Raw genomic sequence first — 17,918 nt, 5'->3', positions numbered from 1 at the left:
AGTCATAATTATTTGTTACATACAGTGAGTGAGAAGTAACAACTACATGGCCATGACTAAATTTAAATCCTTGGCATCAATTGTGTGAACATGCACTTAACATAAAAGCAGTGTATGTATGTCTGGGGAATTTTTGTCCCCTGAGGTTTCTGTTTCCATACTCATGAATGCCCTGAAAGGTTGTTATATTAAATTATGAGGCAAGGGCTGGAGAAATGGCGCAGCAGTTGCAGGCACTTCCTGCTCTTGCAGAGAACCCAGGTTCAGTTCCCAGCGCCCAGCAGCAGCTCGCACTACCCGCAGCCAGGCTGTCTGTCCTAGTTTTCTTTCTATTACTGTGATAAACTCCACACCATCAGCGATGTGGGGAGGAAAGGGTGTGTTCAGCCCCCATGACCTGATCTCAGTGAACCATGTTCAGCCCCTGTGTCCTGATCACAGTTGACCATGGAGGGAAATCAAGGCAGGAACTGAAGCAGAGGCCACATGCAGTGTGCCGCTAACTGACTCGTCTCCCGGTGGCTTACTCAATCTGCTTTCTTACACAATCTAGGACTACCTCCTGAGGGGTGGTACTGCCCACAAGGGGCAAGCCCCTCACACATCAACCAGTAATCGAGAAAATACCCGAGTCACATGACTACAGGCCGGTTTGATGGAGGCAATTCCTCTATTGGGGTTCCTTCCTCCCAAGTGACCTTCAGTCCGTGTCAAGGGGATAGAAGCTGACACAGTCTTTTGGCCTCTTCAGGCACCTGTTCTCACATGCACATGTTTACGTGCAGATACATTCACATGTGTACAATTAAAAATAAAAACAAATCATTTAAAAAGGTAATAACGCAAATGTGTGTTGCTTTGAATACTTAAAAAAAAAAAGGGGGGGTGTCTGTAAAACATGCCAAGTGCATAGGATCACGATTTGCATGGTTTTTTTACCACCAACTTTTGAGCCTTTGTAGATTTCTGAAAACATCATCTTATCAAGATGTCTACCAATTTTATGTGAAATAATTTAACAGTTCATATCAAGGTGAATCATTCAGAAACATGTTGGTCCAGAGTGCTGTAGGAGACGTTTGAATATCATATTCATGTGGATGTTGAAACCTGTTTTGAAATTAGGCTTATTTTGAGTAGCCCTTGAATATTTCCTTGGGCGATTATTACTTACTGATGTTTCCCTTTTTGCTTTTTATGTTTTTGGTATATCTATATGGCAGGCTTCGGGGGCCTGGTATTTCATTCTACCTAAACCGTTGGTGGAAATGTGTGTAATACAGTTTTCCCTTGTAGATATTTGCTGCGCCATCCTTTGATGACAAGATTCTAGAAGTTGTCGCAGTGTTTGACAGCGTGCAGATGGCCGTATCAAGGGTCATTAAATTGCAGCATCACCGGATAGCACAGGTTGGTGTCTCAGGCCAAAGCTCACCTTATTTCATGGGTAAGGACCATAGAAGGAAGCTCTTCCAGATTACCTACACTGATGGGCTTCTTTAAAAAGCATATCGATGTAAAAGTCACGACTGGCTTTCTGGCATGTTTCATTGTGTCGTTGCAACGGTAAAGCCTGACATTCTGTTCCACAGAGTGGAGTCAACCCAAACCCAGATAATGCAGGCTGCATCGATTCTCAGGTTGATCTGTGGTCTCAAGTAATGTGTTGGCTTCATTTCAGTGCCGTACGGTAAAAATCACTATATTTGGTGATGAGGGGGTCCCAGTGCAAGTGGATGGTGAAGCATGGGTCCAGCCTCCAGGGATCATCAAGATTGTGCACAAAAACAGAGCTCAGATGCTAACCAGAGACAGGGTATGTAACTTTCACTTTAATTGTTTAACTATGTGAGTGTTGGGGGAGGTGTGGGATGTACATGTAAGTGTGGTGCCCACACAAGCCAGAAGATGACATTGGCTCCCCAGAGCTCGAGATACAAGTGGTTGTGAGCCCCCTGAGGTGCGAGCTGTCATCCTTCGCAAATGTATTACAACCGTTGAGACATCTCTCTGTCCTCCAGAATTTTATCAAATCGTTTCAAAAGTTGGAAATTATGAAAAATAGAAAACATTGAAAGCAATGTAAATTATCTCTTAAATGCACTGTGTCTCATGTTTGAAGCATGTAGCTCACTGGAGTTTTAAGTATGAACAGTTACTCGGTTTTAAGTTGAGTACTCTTTTGTTTTGTTTTGTTTTGTTTTGTTTTGTTTTGCAACTTTTAGGTTTTCTGAGCAGTTGAGCACCAAGTACATAGCACTTCTGTTCCTGTATATTTCTTTCCTTCTACCACCCCCTAGCACACAGAAATTCCCGTCACTCATATGTTGTACACACATGTAGTGTGGCACAGCTTTTACAACTGGTGATCTATTAATATATTGTTAACTGCCAGGTGTGGTGGCACCCACCTTTGACTCCAACACTTGGGAGGCAGAGACAGGTCAATCTCTATTAGTTCAAGCCACCCTGGTCTACATATTGAGTTCCAGGCTAGCAAGGGCTATATAGTGAAACTGTCTCAAACATATGCATATACATACATGCATACATACATACATAAAAATACACGTGGGCACACTCACATATGCACACACACTCATACATTCTCACACATTCCCACACATGCGCTCACACTCATCCCCTCGGCCCCTCCCCCAACACACTCCCAGATGGCATTGCTCTCTATGCTGTTGACCTGTGTTCTGTCTTCTTTCTTCCTTTCTCACCTTATCCCTGGCAACCATTGATCTTTCTTACCACCTCCATAGTTTAGTCTTCCCCAAATATTTTTAGTTAAGGTCAGCCCTTAACTAATAAGGCTGACAGTATTCATACCATCTAGTAAAAGAGTGAAGTGAAATAAAATTATGATTGATCACTCATTGGATAAATAAAGACTGAAACATAAGAACTATGCATGGGCATCAGTGGCGTAATCATCTTTATTGGTCTCTTTTCTCTCTTTGATGTCATGCAGCAAAAGACTTGAAAAACCCCTTTCACCAGTTTAGTGAGTTCTTAGAGAAGAGTAAAGCACTCGCAGTTCCAGACTTGTGTGTGTGTGTGTGTGTGTGTGTGTGTGTGTGTGTCTGTCTGTCTGTCTGTCTGTCTGTGTGTGTATGTGTATGTGTGTATGTTTAGTTATGTTAGTCTACAAGGTCTAACATAACTGTTCCTTGCCATCTTGGTTTTAAATAGGCCTTTGAAAGCACCCTGAAGTCTTGGGAAGACAAGCAGAAGTGTGACTCTGGGAAGCCAGTTCTTCGAACCAACCTGTATATCCATCCTGCCCCTGACCTGGCAACAGAGGAAGTGTCACAGATGCGGCTCTGCTCCCAGGCTGCGGAGGAACTCATCACTAGGTAAAGGGCTTCTGCTGGAGAATTTGGCAGGGAGAACTCTGATCTTGGCCAGTTGAGTTGTCTTCTTTAAAGTTGTTTTGATGCCTAGGGTAGTAATAAGGGGTGTGTTGGCTTATTTCCTTAGCTACTTCCTGTGGGCCTAGGCTATATCTTGCCCTCTCTATTGGATCTTCCACACATGCTGTCTGTAGTCTACGTGTTATGAGGCTTCAAAAACAATGATGAATGTCCTGACACACACTCTCATTAGCATATTCTCACTACCCACTTGTTGCCCTGGAACTGCTCCACTGTGTGTGAGATGCTGGAAGAAGTCTGAACGTGAACCATGTTCTCACACGTCATGAGACAGAACAAACAGTTGTAGTTTCTGGCAATGTACTCCAAAGATTTAGAGACAACATATACTTGTCCTTCTAGACAGAAAGGGGAAAGATCTTTGAAAACTGAGTTTGATGAATGTAATAGATAGAAAAGTCGGCAAGGCAGTGGTGACACGTGCCTTTATCTCAGCACTTGGGAGGCAGAGGCCAACCTGGCCTACAGAGCAAGTTCTAGGACAGCAAAGGTTACACAGAGAAGTGTTCTGCCTCAGAAATCAAACAAGATATAAAAGGCACCATGATAGAACTAAATTTCAGAATGGAAGAGAGGCTGTGACAAGATCGTAGACTCCTCCTCACCTGTCAGCTAGCAAGTGGGAGTGGATTCTCAGCCTGCCACTCGGCACATAGATTCAGTCTCTGCAAGCCTCCATCTGAGGACTTGAGAAAGTGTATCATCATAGGCTGTGGCCATTCGATGCTCTAATGTATATAATGAGACAGTTAGCATGGAGGGGATGAATACGTGAGTTGTGCCTTGGTGTGTTGCATTTGAAGTTTCAGAGAATGAAAGATCAGTTTCTGGAGTGCAACTGATAGAGCAGCGTGCGTTGTATGCTCAAGTCCTGGGCTCAACCGCAATACCAGAGCAAACCCACAAAGAAGTGGATGTCTCGGCGACGTGAAAGCTACACTTTCCAGCAATGCTCTCTGCAAGCCAGGGGACACTCTTCAGGAGGTTAGTCTTCAGTGATGCCCCAAAGTGTCTATTTTGTCTCATTCTTCCCTTTAGGATTTGTGACGCAGCCACGATTCACTGTCTCCTGGAGCAGGAGCTGGCGCACGCAGTGAATGCCTGTTCACACGCCCTGAACAAAGCCAACCCACGCTTCCCGGAGGTGAGGATTTAATGGTAAATTCGCATTCCACAGATTCTATTGGCATTTCTGCTACTGTAAAACACTGTAGAGACACTCCCTGTGACAGACAGTAGTGTCTTTCTGTTGCTCTGATTCAAACACTGTAACCAAAAGCAACTCGAGGAAGGCAGGCTTCATTTTTCATTTGGCTGACTTGTGTCCATCACAGTCCATCATGAAGTCAGCTTATAACTCAGGAAGAACCAGAGCAGAGGGCAGGAAGGAGTGTTGCTCTGCCTTGCTCTTCAGCCTCACCTTCAGGGGCCTTGTACCTCCCAGGACCACGCCACTCAGGTGGCACTGCCCACAGCAATCAGGAAAATGCTCCACTCGCCCGCAGGCCAGTCTGATGGAGACAGTTTCTCAGTTTCGGCTTGCTCTTCCCAGAAGAATCTATAGTTTGTGTCAAGTTGATAATCTAATGACCACAGGTTCTTCATGAGTTTCTGTGAGAAGCTTATAGCAAATCTCTTGCCATGATTTTGTTTGCTGGCCATTCGTCTGTCCGTCCATCCATCCATCCATCTAGCCATCATCCATCCATCTATAGTCTCCCTGCTCTTAAATTTTCTGCATTTCTTTCTATTTCACTTGCAATCATTTGTCACCTTGACATCTCCTTTCAAGTCTACTGCTTTTATTAAATTTCTTTCTTCCTTTTCTCTCTTCTCTTCTTTCTTTCTCTCTCTCTCTCTCTCTCTCTCTCTCTCTCTCTCTCTCTCTCTCTTTCTTTCTTTCTTTCTTTCTTTCTTTCTTTCTGGGGAAGGAATGTAGCCACAGAGCACATGTGGAGATCAGAAGACAGTTTGCAAGAGTGAATGTTCCCTTTCCACCATGTGGTTTCTAGGGATTAAACTGAGCCATCAGGCTGGGTGGCAAGCACCTTTCCTGCTGACTCATTACCTTTCCTGCTGACTCATTACCTTTCCTGCTGACTCATTACCTTTCCTGCTGAGTCATTCCACAGGCCAGACTTTTCATCTGTCTTCCTTTCTTCCTTCTTCCTCTTGATTTACCCTCTCCCCCAACTCTAAAAAGAAAAGATAAACCTAGAAGTGATCATATGAGCTTGGTTGGAGATATTCAGTCATTTCTTGGTTTGGCTCTGATACCCTGCTTCACTTTTTGCTAAATTGTTAAGTTGATGCTTCTGTAGTCTTTAATGTATGTGTTGATAAGCAGAGTAGATATAATTATAACTCTTAGAATTTGAACTACTGTGCAATAGGAATCCCAAACTAGTGTTCTATTAAATGTTACTGAGCATGATTAAAGCTCAAAAATCAATGTATTTGGAAGCATTGAGTGAAATTAGAACTGCAGTGGAAACACGGTGGAGGGGTGAGCCCCTCTGCGTTGTAGAAAACTCCGTGTCTAACCTTTGACTCCCCCGCGGCTGCACTACCTTAATTGTTTGCTATTGACCATTAATGTTAAGTCACTTACATACACCTTTTTGTGTGATTTTACTTACTTATATTTTATGTGTATGTATGTATTTTATTTTAGTGTATATGTACTATGTACCTGAATGTATGTCTGTACACCATGTTTGTGGTATCCTTGGAAGCCAGAAGAGGGTAGCAGATCTCCTGGGACTGGGGTCACAAATGATTGTGAGCTGCCTGCCGTGTGGGTGTTTGAAATCGAGCCTGGGTCCTCTGGATGGGCAGCCAGTGCCTGTAACTGCTGAACCACCCCTCCAGCCCCGTAACACACATTTTATACATTACATATAAGAACAGCAGCACAGAACTACCTGGAAAACTGCTCGGGCAGAGATTAGTTAAGTCACTTAGAACTTTCAGTAGAGACCATCAATTCATGAATCGCCACAAGAGCAAAAGAAATGCTTACACCAGTGAAGTCCATTCTTCATTTCTCCAAATTGTGATTTCATAGTGCACTTTACATTTGTGTACACTTTCCCCAACTGAAAATGACACTATTTTTGTGAGTGCATGAGTACATTTTTAAAAGGGGTTCATTCTGTCTTTAACTGTATGTGCGTCTGTGTTTATGTGTCTGTGTGGGATATAGGCAGGGGTCTGCAGGTACCACCTCTGGAGGCCAGAAGAGGGCCTTGGAGTTCAGCAGTTGTGAGTCACCTGACGTTGTGCTAGGAACTGAACTCGGGTCCTGTAAGAACAGCAAGTGCTCTTAACTGATGAGTGTCTCCCTTCCCCCACGTTTTGATTGTTTAATCTGTGCCTGTATTTTACTATTCATGACCTGATTAACTTTTTCTTAATCTTGTCCGGTATTTCTTAGCTATGCAATTCATCTTCAAGATTTTTCAAATTGTCAAAAATCTACAAAAATATGCATAGCTGAACCTCCACTCTTCAAACCCATGATATGCAAAGATCGCCTGTGTAATTGGATAATAATCCTCCTTCAAGACATAAGTTTCTTTGATTTAACTTTTATAGTAATATATTTATTGGTTCTAGCATATATGTACTTGTAGATAGGAGATGTGATCCTGAGTAAATATATATACATTTTAGTTGATTCTTCTGATTCTGTGGTCTATTAATTAACAGAGATAACCTTATCGACAAACCTGTGTACGAAATCTTGAATCTGTTATGGAATTTTGGTACTTCTTTTGAAAATCACTTATACTGAGAGTGCAGTTTACAGAATATTGGTGAGGGGGGTTTTCGTTTAATGCGGAAATGTCTATCTTTCTTATTCTCTTCTAGAGCCTTACGAGAGACACTGCCACCGAGATAGCCATCAACGTCAAGGCGCTCTATAATGAGACAGAGGCTTTGCTAGTTGGCAGGGTCCCTTTGGTAAGAAGAAGAAGTGAACGATGGCTGTTCTAGTTTGCTTCTTTGCCTGTGATACACTGTGGCCAAAAGCAAATTAGAGAGGAAAGGGGTTGTTTCATCTTGCAACACCCAGGTCATCCATCACTGAGGGAAGTCAGGGCCAAATCCCAGAGGCGGGAAGTGAAGTGAAGACCACTGAGGAACTCCGCTTACTGGCCTGCTTCTGTGCTCAAGCGCAACAGCCCAGAGCCAGCTGCCTGTGCGTGGGTGGCACTGCCCACCAGGGGCCAGGCCCTCCTTTGTTAATTAGCAGTTAAGAAAATGCCCTACAGACATGCCATGGGAAATTCCTCAGCTGAGGTTCCTTTTTCCCATGTGACTCTGGGTTTGTGTCAAGTTGACACCTGAAGCTCACGCTGAAAGTCGTCTGCGTGGTGGAGTAAGAATGCTTCATTAGTGAGCGTGTACTGAGCCAACCTCCAACCTCCATTCTTGGACCTTCCTTTCGGTCAGACTTTTGCCTTTAGGAAAGCAATGCTAAACTCTAGAGCTATCCTTGAGACCACCATCCCTCTCTCATCCTTGAGAGAGATGTGAGCTATATCGGTACAATAGCCATTCCTCAGCTACTCACACTTGTACAGACTTAGGAGAAATCACAGTCTCATTCCCCTGGTGAATACTGGAAATATGATTGGTATGGTCTTCCAGATTTTCTCTATAAACATTGTATTTCAGGAGCTGTTTCTATTTTAACTCAGAGTTTGGTCCTGGAAATCAAGTGTAAGAAAATGTGAATTTGGCTAAAGCCTTCAGGCCTGAAACATAAATACAGCCCTTTCTGTAAGAAAACACCTGAATTGTTTTTAAGTGTTCTGACATTGAATCTTGTGACCACTTGGAATTAGGCTTGTAGAAGGCCTAATACATTAGCTGTCTTTCCCTTCCTTGTGTCTCTTTGAATGATCCCAAAGCATTTCTTGTCATAGAAGTCTCATCTGTGTGGGCAAATATAAACCAATGAAAATTATGTAAGTTATTACTGATGTAGTATGTGAAATGGCGGGCTGGGAACTGGAGCATGGTGTCCTGCTGGGCTCTGTGGTCCAGCAGGATATGCCACTGCAGTCTTTTTTCTGCTTAAGACACCCAGAGGCTCTTTAGGGTCCAGTTCTCTTCGCCCCCTCCCAGGGAACTGAAACACAGCTTTCTGGGCCACAGGGTGGCTGTCTCTACTCCTGTGATGCAGAGATAGTAGCTAGTATTGGTTACTTGTTGATAGGTTCGGTGGAGGCCCCGCCTTGGCTAATGCTGATACTATTATTGTTAATCAGAATCTTCTATTAATGCTTTTCCAAAATAAGCCTACCAGAAATCCTGTGGGCTGTGATTAAGGTTCCAGTTTTCAAATTGAGATGTGCGGTTTGCATATCACTTGAAAGACTTTTAAGGTCATTTATGATAAGAAAGAAATAGAAGCGTAACTTTGTCCTTTACACCCAAAGTATCTCTTTTGCTCTGATGTATTGTATTTAGTGATTATATTATATTAAAACATAAGAAATTTCTCCTTCCATTTCTACTCCTTTGTGATCTTCAAACATAGACGTTTGGTTTGAAATAAATTCCGGTAAATTTTACCCAAAGTCTTAACAATAATATGATAATAATTTATTATATTTGAGAGCACCAAAGTTTATTTGTCATTTTACTTCCAGAGCAATTGTGAAGTACCATGTAATCAATTTTGCCAGATATACATTCTTATATTAAAAGAAAGTGGTAAATGTCATACAATAGGATGAAAAAAATCTTATTTTTGTTAACTACTGGAAGATAGATACTTTCAATATTACAGGGAATCTACAACAAAAAGATGCTTATTATAATAGACAATAATGATAATCTCAGAATTTTCTAAAATTCTGTGAACATAGTATCAGTACTGTGTGGTTTAAAATAGTCTAGAAAGGGATTGAGTAGCTAAAAGAATTCTCAGAAATACTCTAGTTATGTTGTGCTAAGAAGAAACTAAGGTGCCTGAAATCAGTTACCTTTCCTAAATTTGTATAGCTAGTAACCATGCCATGGCTAGAATCTCATTGACTGCCTTCCAATTCTGCACATTGTAGTAACTCCCTCAAATATGTTACAGTGAACAAATGGCCATTATATTCTCTTTAAAGTAGCCACATCTAGTTCCAGATTACTAGCCCATTGACTCTCTCCTCATTTTCATAATAGTTCTCCATCATAAAATTTTTGGAGATTCATTCTTCCCTAAACTTTTTCTTTTGATTTGCCAGGATGTGTGTGTGTGTGTGTGTGTGTGTGTGTGTGTGTGTGTGTGTGTGTGTGTATTTGTGTGATGTACTTTTTATATGATGGGTCTTTGATTATGATTAGTTTTTAAAACTGTTATTTGTTTATGGAACAAGTCGATAAGTCAGAAGAATTTTGACCAATGCGACAGTTGACAGATATGTGCTTGCAAGCAGTGAATGGGGCAGTTAGAATGGGGGAGGGGATGGGTATGAGGGCCAAGAAATACTAAACACAGTAGTTGTGGAGGGGAGAGTATTCAGCCTCGCCAGTTAGATATATCAACTCCGGGATTAGGGGTTAGGACAGCCAACCAGCTTATCAGAAGGGGAGGTGCTCCAAGTGGCCTAGTTGCTGTGTGAAGTTGGTCACTGAGTCTCGCTGTGTTTCCTTCTCGCCCTGCTGGTGACTAGCACTTGGAATCTCCTCACGAAGAGCGGGTGTCCAGTGCCTTACACTCTGTGGAGATGGAGCTTCAGAAGTTAACGGAGATCCCCTGGCTTTATTACATCCTCCGCCCCAGTGAGGACGAGGTATGTTTAATCCAGCCTATCGAATGTGGACACTAAGACCTTAGAGTCTGAACTTCCCTTTGACATGAGACATTTCAGGGAAGTGAAGTTTGAATACTTATTTGAAATGTTTTGTCGTTGAGAGGAAGGGCCTTTTTGTGAACATGGGCATTTAGTAGAGTAGTACACGTTCAGCATTCAGGACCCATTTGTGCTGGCTAGTTTTATGTCAGCTAGACACCAGCTAGAATTGTTTGAAAAGAGGGAACCTTGGTTTAAAAATGTACCTACTACATTAGGCTATAGGGAAGCCTGTAAGGCATTTTCCTTATTAGAGATGGATGGGGAAAGGCTCAGCCCCTTGTGGGTGAGGCCACCCTTGGGCTGGTGGTCTGGGTTCTATAAGAAAGCAGGCTGAGTTAAGTCCCAAGGAGCAGGCCACTAGACAGCTCCCCTCTGTGGCCTCTGCATCAGCTCCTGCCTCCAGGTTTCTGCCCTGACTTCCCTCAGCAATGGACGATAATATGGAAATGTAAGCTGAAACTTAAATCCTTCCCTCTTTGTGTTATGTTTGGTCTTGGTGTTCCATCGCAGCAATACAAACCCTTCTTAGTTTATACTTGCTAATAGAGCGCCGTTTTGTTTTTGATTTTTGTTTTTGTTTTGCTTGAATTTTGCAGGAGCCTCCTCTGGATTGTACCAAAAGAAACAACAAAAGCACAGTCTTTCGCATAGTGCCAAAGTTTAAAAAGGAAAAGGCTCAGAAACAGAAAACAAGTTCACAGCCTGGTAGGTGGTCTCATAGTGCAGGGGGTGGGGGATAACTTGAGGAAAAGTTTTTGGTAAGGGCAGGGGAATACTCTAAAACTAGGTAGTGGTTAGCACTCCCAGCATTGTAAATATACTAAATATCAGCGGATTGTATACCTTAAAATGGTTAAGATGGCACATTGAACCATGCAAGTCATGTCATACTCAGTATGTCCAGTTAGTGGTAAGAATCCGTGGTTATAAATGGAAGGAGAAGGGAAGGCCAGCACTAAGTCGTTTCTGTTCTGACCAGATGAATCAGTGTGCCCATTCAGAGTAGCCTTTATCTTCTCAACAGCTGCTTCAGACATCAGTGAGTAACTTCGTTTTCTTGGTGGCTTTGATAAGGCGAGCATAGACATTTTCTTTTACTCAGCTTGCTAAATATATGTTGTCACTGAAGTTCCAGATCCCCTTTTTTTCCTGTTTTAAGGGCACAGTTCCACCCTTTGATAATAAATACCAAAGTGTGTGCTACTTACATTCTCAGCAAAAACAAGGTCTTCTGAACCCTGCTGCTTTCTCTAGCTCTATCCCTTAGAGGTTAGCTTTAAGCTATCTGTACCTTGGGAGTTCTGTGTCTAGATCTGCCTTTCATAATGAAATCACTTTATAAACCCTTCTGAGTTAGCCCTGTGATTTTCATAAACAGTGATATAAAATCTTACATCTACAGGAATAGTTATTGAGCCATGTTTAAAAACCAAACACAGGGGGAAAAAAAAGTTGGTTTTTTTTGATGAAAGATTTGAAAGAACAGTTATTCATACTGAAAACTAGTATAATCCAGCTAGTCTTGGGCAACAGCCTGAACAATTTTTTTTAATGACAATGAAGTAGTGATCTGTGGCCATTTATTGTTACAGTTATCAATAACAGAGTCAATAGAGGCAACACTTACCGTATGCAAGGCTTTCAGCATATCACTGATAAAACCAAGGAGCCCAGAGCATATTCTAACGCTGGTGTTTGTAGTTCGTTTCTAACTAAACACTTTGACCTGCGGTCTTAAGGAAAGGCATTGGAGCCCATTCTGATTTCTGCATCATGAAACCACCTTGTGGCACAAAATTAATGCCCTGACACATATTGTATGGTTTTGATGAGAAGCTGGACTATGGCTGACTGTGAGGGGAGGGGAGGGTGCAGGTGGCACCCATCTTTCATTAGTCATAATTGTATCTATCGTTGGCAGTCTGTAACCTGCATGGGAAGGGGCAAGGAGCCCCATCGAAGCATCCGCTTTCACCGTCCCTTTGCTAGCGCCCCCTGCTGTCTGTCTCGGTTTTCTGGCTGACCTTTGCTTTGTAATGCATCGCGCATGTAGACATTAAGGGGGTTCTGCTCTTAACTTTGGTAGTTCAGAATTGGGGCACAGAGGAAGTTGCTGCTTGGCTGGATCTGCTCAATTTGGGAGAGTACAAAGAAATCTTCATCCGTCATGACGTCAGAGGGGCTGAACTTTTGCATCTGGAAAGACGAGATCTTAAGGTATTTTTTTTTTCCTTTGCGCTTCTCATTGGCTTTTGACATTTTTCTTGCAATGCAGAATCTTTCGTCCTGTGAGTCCTCTGTCATGTGCTTTTGGCTTGGCTTGCGTTATGCAACTGTGCGCTCATCTCTCACATTTGTGTATAGTCTGACATCCTTGTGTGCTTCTGCGGTGAGGATGTGTGCAGTATTTTCCTGTCAGGACCACTCTCTGACTCTCACAGCAGAAGCACAGCATGCACCTTGTAACCTCTCTCTGTATCCTCTGGTGTGGCTGTTCCTGTCCTCACGTTTTCAAGTGAGTCACGTTTCTACCACTTCGTTGTGTCGCAGCCGCACGGATGGCAGTGACTGTTGTTGGAAAAGACTAAAAATGAATGAAATATAATGTTAACTAAAAATTAATGTAACATACAATATGAGAGTATAGATGAGACAGCAGTGATATTTTAGGATCCTCTGATTTTGCTGGGTTTCTTAGCTGTACTTTGAAGATCACATAAATAACTAGACAGTGAGTGTATCAAAGCTCCCTTCCCATGGCACAGTGTTGGTGTCTTTTTAGTCTCAAAAGGAAATGCTTTATTTTCTTAGTAAATGGAGCTAAAAATATGCATAGCTGCTTTCTCTGTCATATGCCAGAGCAGGAAAACCTTCACTGATGGCGAGCAGCGATTCCACGTTAGCCTTGTGTACAGATTCAGCGGTAGAATAGCGTAAGCGGGGTTATTCTGTCCAAGATTTAACGAGAATGATAGGAGCTAGAGAGATGGCTCGGTCACTAAAGCCCTGCTGCACAAGCCTCTGGGAACCTGAGGTCTGTCAACAGCACACATGCAAACAACAACAGCAACAAGGCACGGTGGCATGCGTCTTAAACCTCAGAACTGGGGGTGAGTAGAGACAGGAGGATTCCTTAGAGTCCTCTGGCCAGCTCATCTAGCCAGTGATCTCTAAACTGAATGAGAGACCCTGCCTCAAAACGTAAGGTGCTGGAGGAAGACACACATCAGCTTCTGGCTTTCACGCGCACACACATGCAGAAAACCATGCATGGTGGGTGGGAGTTTGCGATATATTCTCACAGCGCGCTGCCGCTTTACAGCTCCACTAAGTAACACCATGACATGATCCCTTTCCAGTAGATGGTGTTCTAGCAGAATTAGGACCTCTCAGTGCATTCATAACTCTTGGGCTTTCATCTGGGTAGTTTAGTGAAGATCTTGGCCCTATTAATGGATAGTGTAAAGTTCGTATCTTTATTGCAGAGTTGTACAGCAGATCAAAAGGAGACTACTGCCCCTATCTAAGCATTGTTAGCTCTAATAATAATAAAATAATAGGCGGCTTATTCTGTCCTAACCAATGCAGTTCAGGATACACAGCATGAGAGCTCATAAAGCAGAGATTGACTTCAAAACTTGAAAAGCACACACGTGACGCCTGCCCAGAGCTCTGGTGCCTTATTATAGCTAGTGTTTGTGTGGCTTCTGGTGACCTGGGCAGGTTGCACTATTTATTGATGAGCCAGTTGCTGGTTAATGGATTATGCTAGATCCTCTCTCTGTGTTGTCTTTCTGGAGACTCACATCATACATGATCTGAACTTATGTGTCTTAAAGTACACATAGATACATACATGTTCATGTTGTGTGAATATATATACAGATATATACTCAGCACACGTGTATATATGCATACACATATATTGAACGCAGCAAATACTTGTCAAATGTTAAAGCTCGTGCATACGCACAGACGGCACATTAGTTAGAGTGACCTGTGGGGGGAGAGAGCGAGTATGAGAAGGAAGGAGAAGGCTGAGGTTGGCGTTACTGAACCTCCTTATTCACTTTTCATGGCTTGATTTTGCTCTCTTCGTGTTTTTCATGCCAGTTATATTCTCTCCCTTGCCACTTTAGAAATCTGTATTGACATTCAACGCTTTTGGTTCTGAAATAGGGTATGGGTGATGGGAAGAGGCCATTTTTTTTCAGAAGAGCCTCTTGGAGCACAAAACTGCTTCCCTCTGCCCGTGTGTGAGCTTCGGAAGAGGCAGACCCATAGACTAGTTCCTACATGCTGGGGAAGGATTACTTCTCCCACACACCCACTGCTTCAACTCCTGTTTATGACTATGACAGGGAATAACAATCTACCTTGACCTCATTAGTGAACTGTAGGGTTCTATTACCAACCGGCCACTGATACTTGGGCATTCGCAAAGGGTGTAGATCCTAAGGTATCCCAGAGGGACTCTCACCTTCTGCTGAACCCTGTCCCTAGCCCCTCGGGTGCTGGAAGCGGAGAAACCCAGAGTCAGATTTAGCGTCTTCCCCTTTCGGATCCATCTCTCCATTCTAGCCAAACTCTTAGGTTGTAGATTCCACTCCATTGTTGCTCTCAAGTTCTTCCCAGGACCTTCCTTCACGCTGCACCCCACATCCCACCTTTCCTTGGGAGATCATCTCGCTGTCCCTCTGGCTCTCCAGTCTATAATCCACCACCGTGATATGTTTGTTGCCATCTTCAATCAAGTACATTACTTTTCTGCTTAGGGCCTTCCAGAAGCTTCTCCTCCTTATGAGAACAGTGGCATCCATCTCTGAGGAGACCCAAAGGCTCTGCCTATTTACTCACCCCCTTGTCCCTGGCCCCTTACTGGCCCACGGCCCATCCACTTTGGTCTCCTTGCTGTTTCTGCCCATGAGAATGTGTGCTCATGGCTCACGTCTCAGTATCTCTCACCCAGTTAACTCCTTCCCACAGCTCAGCCCGAGCATCCCTTCCTTAACGTGGGAGATTACTAAACAACTGAAGATAAGAACCTGACAGCCTAACTTGCCTAAGAGAAGCATTTCTAACATGCTTGAGCAGAGGAGGAGGCAGGCAGTGATTTTTTTTCCCCTGCTGGAACCCAGTAGGGATGCTGGAGAAGATGGTAAAGGCATGGTGGGGGTTCCCCTCCCCCAGACACACTCAGAAAGTTGTATATGAGTGGCTAGGATACCTCAATACCTTCAAAGGAATCTTTGGCAAAATTATGTCTGTTCATCCAGAGAAACAAAAAGTCAGTAATAAAGAATATGATAACTACCATAAAGTCTGGAGAGATGGAGACTGGGCAGGAATCCAGACAAATCAATGATCCCCATGCCCAGAAAGACCCCCATCTCAAAAATAAGATGGAAGGCAACTTAAAAAGACACTCTGTGTTGATCTTTGACCTCTGCATGCATGAACAAAGCACATATCGGTCAACACACATACATCTCCGCACGCAAACATATACACATCAAAAGTAAGTATACAATGATATAAGTATATGATACCTGATGAACTGAGAGCTCTATCAAATGTCAAAGCAAATCTTTTATCACAACCTATCAACTAGAAGTCAAGAAGATACTGAATTTGGTCAAAGTAAAGGGTCTGTAGCCACCAAGCCAGTAACTATGTTACCCTCTAGAAAACGTTCCTCTCATTGTACCAAAGCAGTAGTTCTGAGTAGAATATCAAAGTAAAGTTTGTGTTCTGGAGAAAGAAGTGTTTGTATAGCCTAAAATAAGTTAGCTAATACATTTTATTTTTTTATTTTTTTTAATTTTATTTATTTATTATATGTAAGTACACTGTAGCTGTCTTCAGACACTCCAGAAGATGGAGTCATATCTCGTTAAGGATGGTTGTGAGCCACCATGTGGTTGCTGGGATTTGAACTCTGCTCCTTTGGAAGAGCAGTCGGGTGCTCTTACCTGCTGAGTCATCTCACCAGCCCGCTAATACATTTTATAAGCAGAGTATTATTATACCATCTAAAGAATAAGTCTGCTGTTCAAATGGGAACTCTGAAATGTAGCATTTACATTCTTTTTGCCAAAAAGACATTCTATTTAAGTGCATAAGTGTAAGCTATATGTCCAGGTGCCCAGGGGGTCAGCAGAAGTTGTAGGGTCCCTGGAGCTGCAGTGATAGGTAGATGTAAGCCACTTTGCATGGGTGCTGGGAACTGAACTTGTGTCTTTTGCAAAGTGGCAAGCCCTCTTAGTCACTGAGCCAACTCTCCAGTACCATTAAAACACGCATTTATATTGCAAATTTATGCAACAGATAAGAATTTGGGCTTGCCCTCAAGTTTGGTATTTATCACATACCCAAGAAATGCGAAATAGCCTAAGGACTAATTTTGTTCACCCAGGTAGTATTTAAGAACATTTGGTTTTCTGGGTCAGTTAAGTTTGATAAAAATGTTACCCCAGAATTATCTCAAACTTGAATTGTGCTGGCTGTAGAAAAAAATGTTTTTCTAGAAGGATTTAGAATGGTTGTTATTACTGCTCTAAAGAATAAGAGAGAGTGTGTATGCTGTGTCCATGTGTGTAATTCAAATCAGTTTGGTCTGCTTCATTTGTAACCTCAAAAATAAATCTAGCCCCTACACTGTAGAACTGTGTGAACTTTCTTAGGACATTTCCCTTTAGTAATCCTAAATTCTTGGGAGAGTGTCTAGCAAGTAAGGAGAGAAAAAAAATAAGAGAATCACTTAGAAGCACTGAGAGCTAAGACCAGCTAGCCTAGGATGTTCTGCAACATAATTTAAGCAACAAGAGAGACTGAGCCTCAAAAAGTGGGAGGAAAGAACCAACTCCCAAAAGTTGGCCTCTGGACTCCACATGGTCACTGTAGCACGTGCATGCCCAGACTCATTCACGTTCACACACACACACACACACACACACACACACACACACACACACACACTACTTATTAAGATATGCTCATCAAATCTGGACTAATGATGCAAATACAAATAAATTTACTACTTAAATTATAGGGAGTGGACACTGGTATCTTCCCCTGTAAAACCTCACTTTTTTTCTCCCCAAATCCTGCATCTCATGTAGCCCAAGCTGGTCCCAAACTTGCTATGTAGCCAAAGATGACCTGGAAATTGGTATTCGCCAACCCCTGACTAGTAAATCCTGGAACTTCAGGCATGTACCACCATGCCTAGCAGGCCTCAACCTTATGTTTAATATAGTACAAGATATAAATAAAGCTTAAGAACTGGGTGTGGTAGAACAGAATTCCAAAGGTTGGGAAGCTGAAGCAGGAGGATCATTAAGTCCCAAGAGTAAGCTGGACAAGGTAGCAGAATCTTGTCTACCAAAGGGGGAGAGAGAGAGAGAGAGAGAGAGAGAGAGAGAGAGAGAGAGAGAGAGGAGAGAAAGGAAAAGAAAGAAAGAAAAGAAAGGAAGGAAAGAAAGAAAGAAAGATTGTGTGTGTGTGTGTGTGTGTGTGTGCGCGCGCACGCGCGCGCATGCATGTACACGATAAAAACCTGTGCCTTAAAAGTCCAGTTGTCCTCCATCATTTGCCTCAGATCACAAAAGAG

The 17,918-nt window shown here is 42.8% G+C and overlaps 1 protein-coding gene across 5 annotated transcripts in view; it reads left to right on the top strand.

The window, feature by feature from the left end:
* The window catches only part of Dgkh (diacylglycerol kinase eta), a 169,453-nt gene that overhangs the window by 140,195 nt on the left and 11,340 nt on the right, over positions 1–17,918 (top strand). For 4 of the 5 annotated variants that reach the window (XM_029541438.1, XM_021203179.2, XM_029541440.1 and 1 more), the window contains 8 exons: positions 1,297–1,410; positions 1,682–1,816; positions 3,202–3,365; positions 4,482–4,587; positions 7,317–7,409; positions 10,124–10,243; positions 10,903–11,011; positions 12,393–12,523. In XM_029541438.1, coding sequence (XP_029397298.1) covers positions 1,297–1,410; positions 1,682–1,816; positions 3,202–3,365; positions 4,482–4,587; positions 7,317–7,409; positions 10,124–10,243; positions 10,903–11,011; positions 12,393–12,523 — 972 coding nt within the window. The remainder of the gene's footprint in view (positions 1–1,296; positions 1,411–1,681; positions 1,817–3,201; positions 3,366–4,481; positions 4,588–7,316; positions 7,410–10,123; positions 10,244–10,902; positions 11,012–12,392; positions 12,524–17,918) is intronic. The other variant, XM_021203180.2, reaches the window with a different exon arrangement.

The sequence above is a fragment of the Mus pahari genome, chromosome 8 (assembly GCF_900095145.1).
Source record: "Mus pahari chromosome 8, PAHARI_EIJ_v1.1, whole genome shotgun sequence".
In the NCBI taxonomy this organism is placed as follows: domain Eukaryota; kingdom Metazoa; phylum Chordata; class Mammalia; order Rodentia; family Muridae; genus Mus; species Mus pahari.
Note: the sequence above shows the minus strand (reverse complement) of the source record. Positions and strands in the feature narration are given on the sequence as shown.